The sequence below is a fragment of the Austrofundulus limnaeus genome, unplaced genomic scaffold (genome assembly GCF_001266775.1).
Source record: "Austrofundulus limnaeus strain Quisiro unplaced genomic scaffold, Austrofundulus_limnaeus-1.0 Scaffold588, whole genome shotgun sequence".
In the NCBI taxonomy this organism is placed as follows: Eukaryota; Metazoa; Chordata; class Actinopteri; order Cyprinodontiformes; family Rivulidae; genus Austrofundulus; species Austrofundulus limnaeus.
In genome coordinates this window covers 152,301-154,015 of record NW_013952990.1, presented here as the reverse complement: position 1 = coordinate 154,015, position 1,715 = coordinate 152,301, and the positions used below count along the sequence as shown (strand labels likewise).

Here is a 1,715-nt window from a genome sequence, read left to right as displayed (position 1 = left end):
TATAAACTGGTGTAAACAGGAGTAAACTGGTGTAAACAGTATAAACTGGTGTAAACAGGAGTAAACTGGTATAAACAGGTATAAACTGGTGTAAACAGGAGTAAACTGGTGTAAACAGTATAAACTGGTGTAAACAGGAGTAAACTGGTATAAACAGGTATAAACTGGTGTAAACAGGAGTAAACTGGTGTAAACAGGTATAAACTGGTGTAAACAGGAGTAAACTGGTATAAACAGGTATAAACTGGTGTAAACAGGTATAAACTGGTGTAAACAGGTATAAACTGGTGTAAACAGGTATAAACTGGTGTAAACAGGAGTAAACAGGTGTAAACTGGTGTAGTCAGGTGTAAACTAATGTAAAGCAGCACCTTCAGGAAGGGGATGAGGTAGGGCTGTGGGGAGGACTTCAGCTCAGCCTGCAGCCGAGACGTAAACTCCTCAGGCTCAATCTTTGCATCCTGAACACAAAAACACAAACATTCAAACACAAACCAAAGCTAAAATAAAACCCAGCCCCAGGGGGTCTCTTACGAGCAGGTCCTGGACCAGGGCCTTCACATTCTTGGAGGTCTCTGGAAACGGGGAGTTGTGGGACGCCAGCTTGATGAGCGTGGCCAGAAAGTTTTTACATTTCTTCACGTTTTCCTGCATTTCCTGTCGAACCATAAAAAACAAACAAGTGTGTGAAAACCGGCCGTGGCCTTCAGGACCAGGCGGAACAGGCCGGAGCCCACCTGCGACACCACCGTGACTCTGGTGATGGGCGTGGCCGTGGGAGGGGTGGGCGTGGCCGTGTTGGGGAGCGGGCTCGGCGGCACGACGGCGGGTTTGGCATTCCCGCCGGCCGTTATCACCGTGGAGGTTTTCTGAGGCGTGGCCATCCTGATGGACACGGCGCCGGTCAGCGCCTTCAGAGAAACAACAATCATCATCATCATCATCATCATCAGCCTGCAGCTGCAGGTGTACAGCTCACCTGTACGGAGGAGGTGGAGGGGGACTGAACGATCCTGGTGGGAGGGGCCGAGGCCAGGCGGGGGGTTGGGGGGCCTGCAGGCGCCTGCAGACAGAAAAAAACTTAAAGCCAGAACTGATCCTCTGAGCCGGACCTGCAGGCGGTCAGAACCAAACTCACCGTGGTGGCGGTGCTGACCCGGATGGTGGGTGTGCCGATCGGCGCCGCGGGTCTTTGTGTGACCGCCGTTTGGCCCTGCTGGATCTTGGCCTGAGCCTGAGCCAGAACCTGTGGAGAGACCATGACCAGCTGACCCGTTTCTGTCCGGACCAGAACCATACCTGCAGGAGGGAGGAGACGGGTTTTTAATGCGGTTCTGTAGCAGCTGGACCGCACTCGTGACAGAACCACGTGGACCGGTTCTACAGTGCTGTTAAAGTTCACTGATGTTGACCCGGTCCAGAAGCAGCTCTGATTCCTCTGAGCTCCATCTGAAACGGACCATCAGGACTGCAGAACCAGTGTTGTATAAAGTACCACAAAGTGATACTTGAGTAAAAGTACAAGTATCTTACAAAAACTTACTTTGGTAAAAAAGTCTCCTTTAGGAATATAACTTGAGTAAAAGTCTTAAAGTATGTGATATTTGTTGTAGTTAAGTATTAAAAGTCAAAGTAAGGATGTAAAATGAGCAGTTAGATTTTCTGTAAGGACATTTATTAGGAGGTGACCTCCCCAAAAACTGCAGTGTGACATG

At 49.6% G+C, this 1,715-nt stretch overlaps 1 protein-coding gene across 1 annotated transcript in view; it reads right to left on the bottom strand.

The window, feature by feature from the left end:
- LOC106531020 (transcription initiation factor TFIID subunit 4) overlaps positions 1-1,715 on the bottom strand; it is a gene marked incomplete in the record, with an annotated part of 12,124 nt that overhangs the window by 8,756 nt on the left and 1,653 nt on the right. Inside the window, 5 exon segments of the mRNA XM_014026774.1 lie at positions 372-461; positions 535-657; positions 738-911; positions 980-1,063; positions 1,139-1,299. Of these exon segments, the coding sequence (XP_013882228.1) occupies positions 372-461; positions 535-657; positions 738-911; positions 980-1,063; positions 1,139-1,299 (632 nt within the window).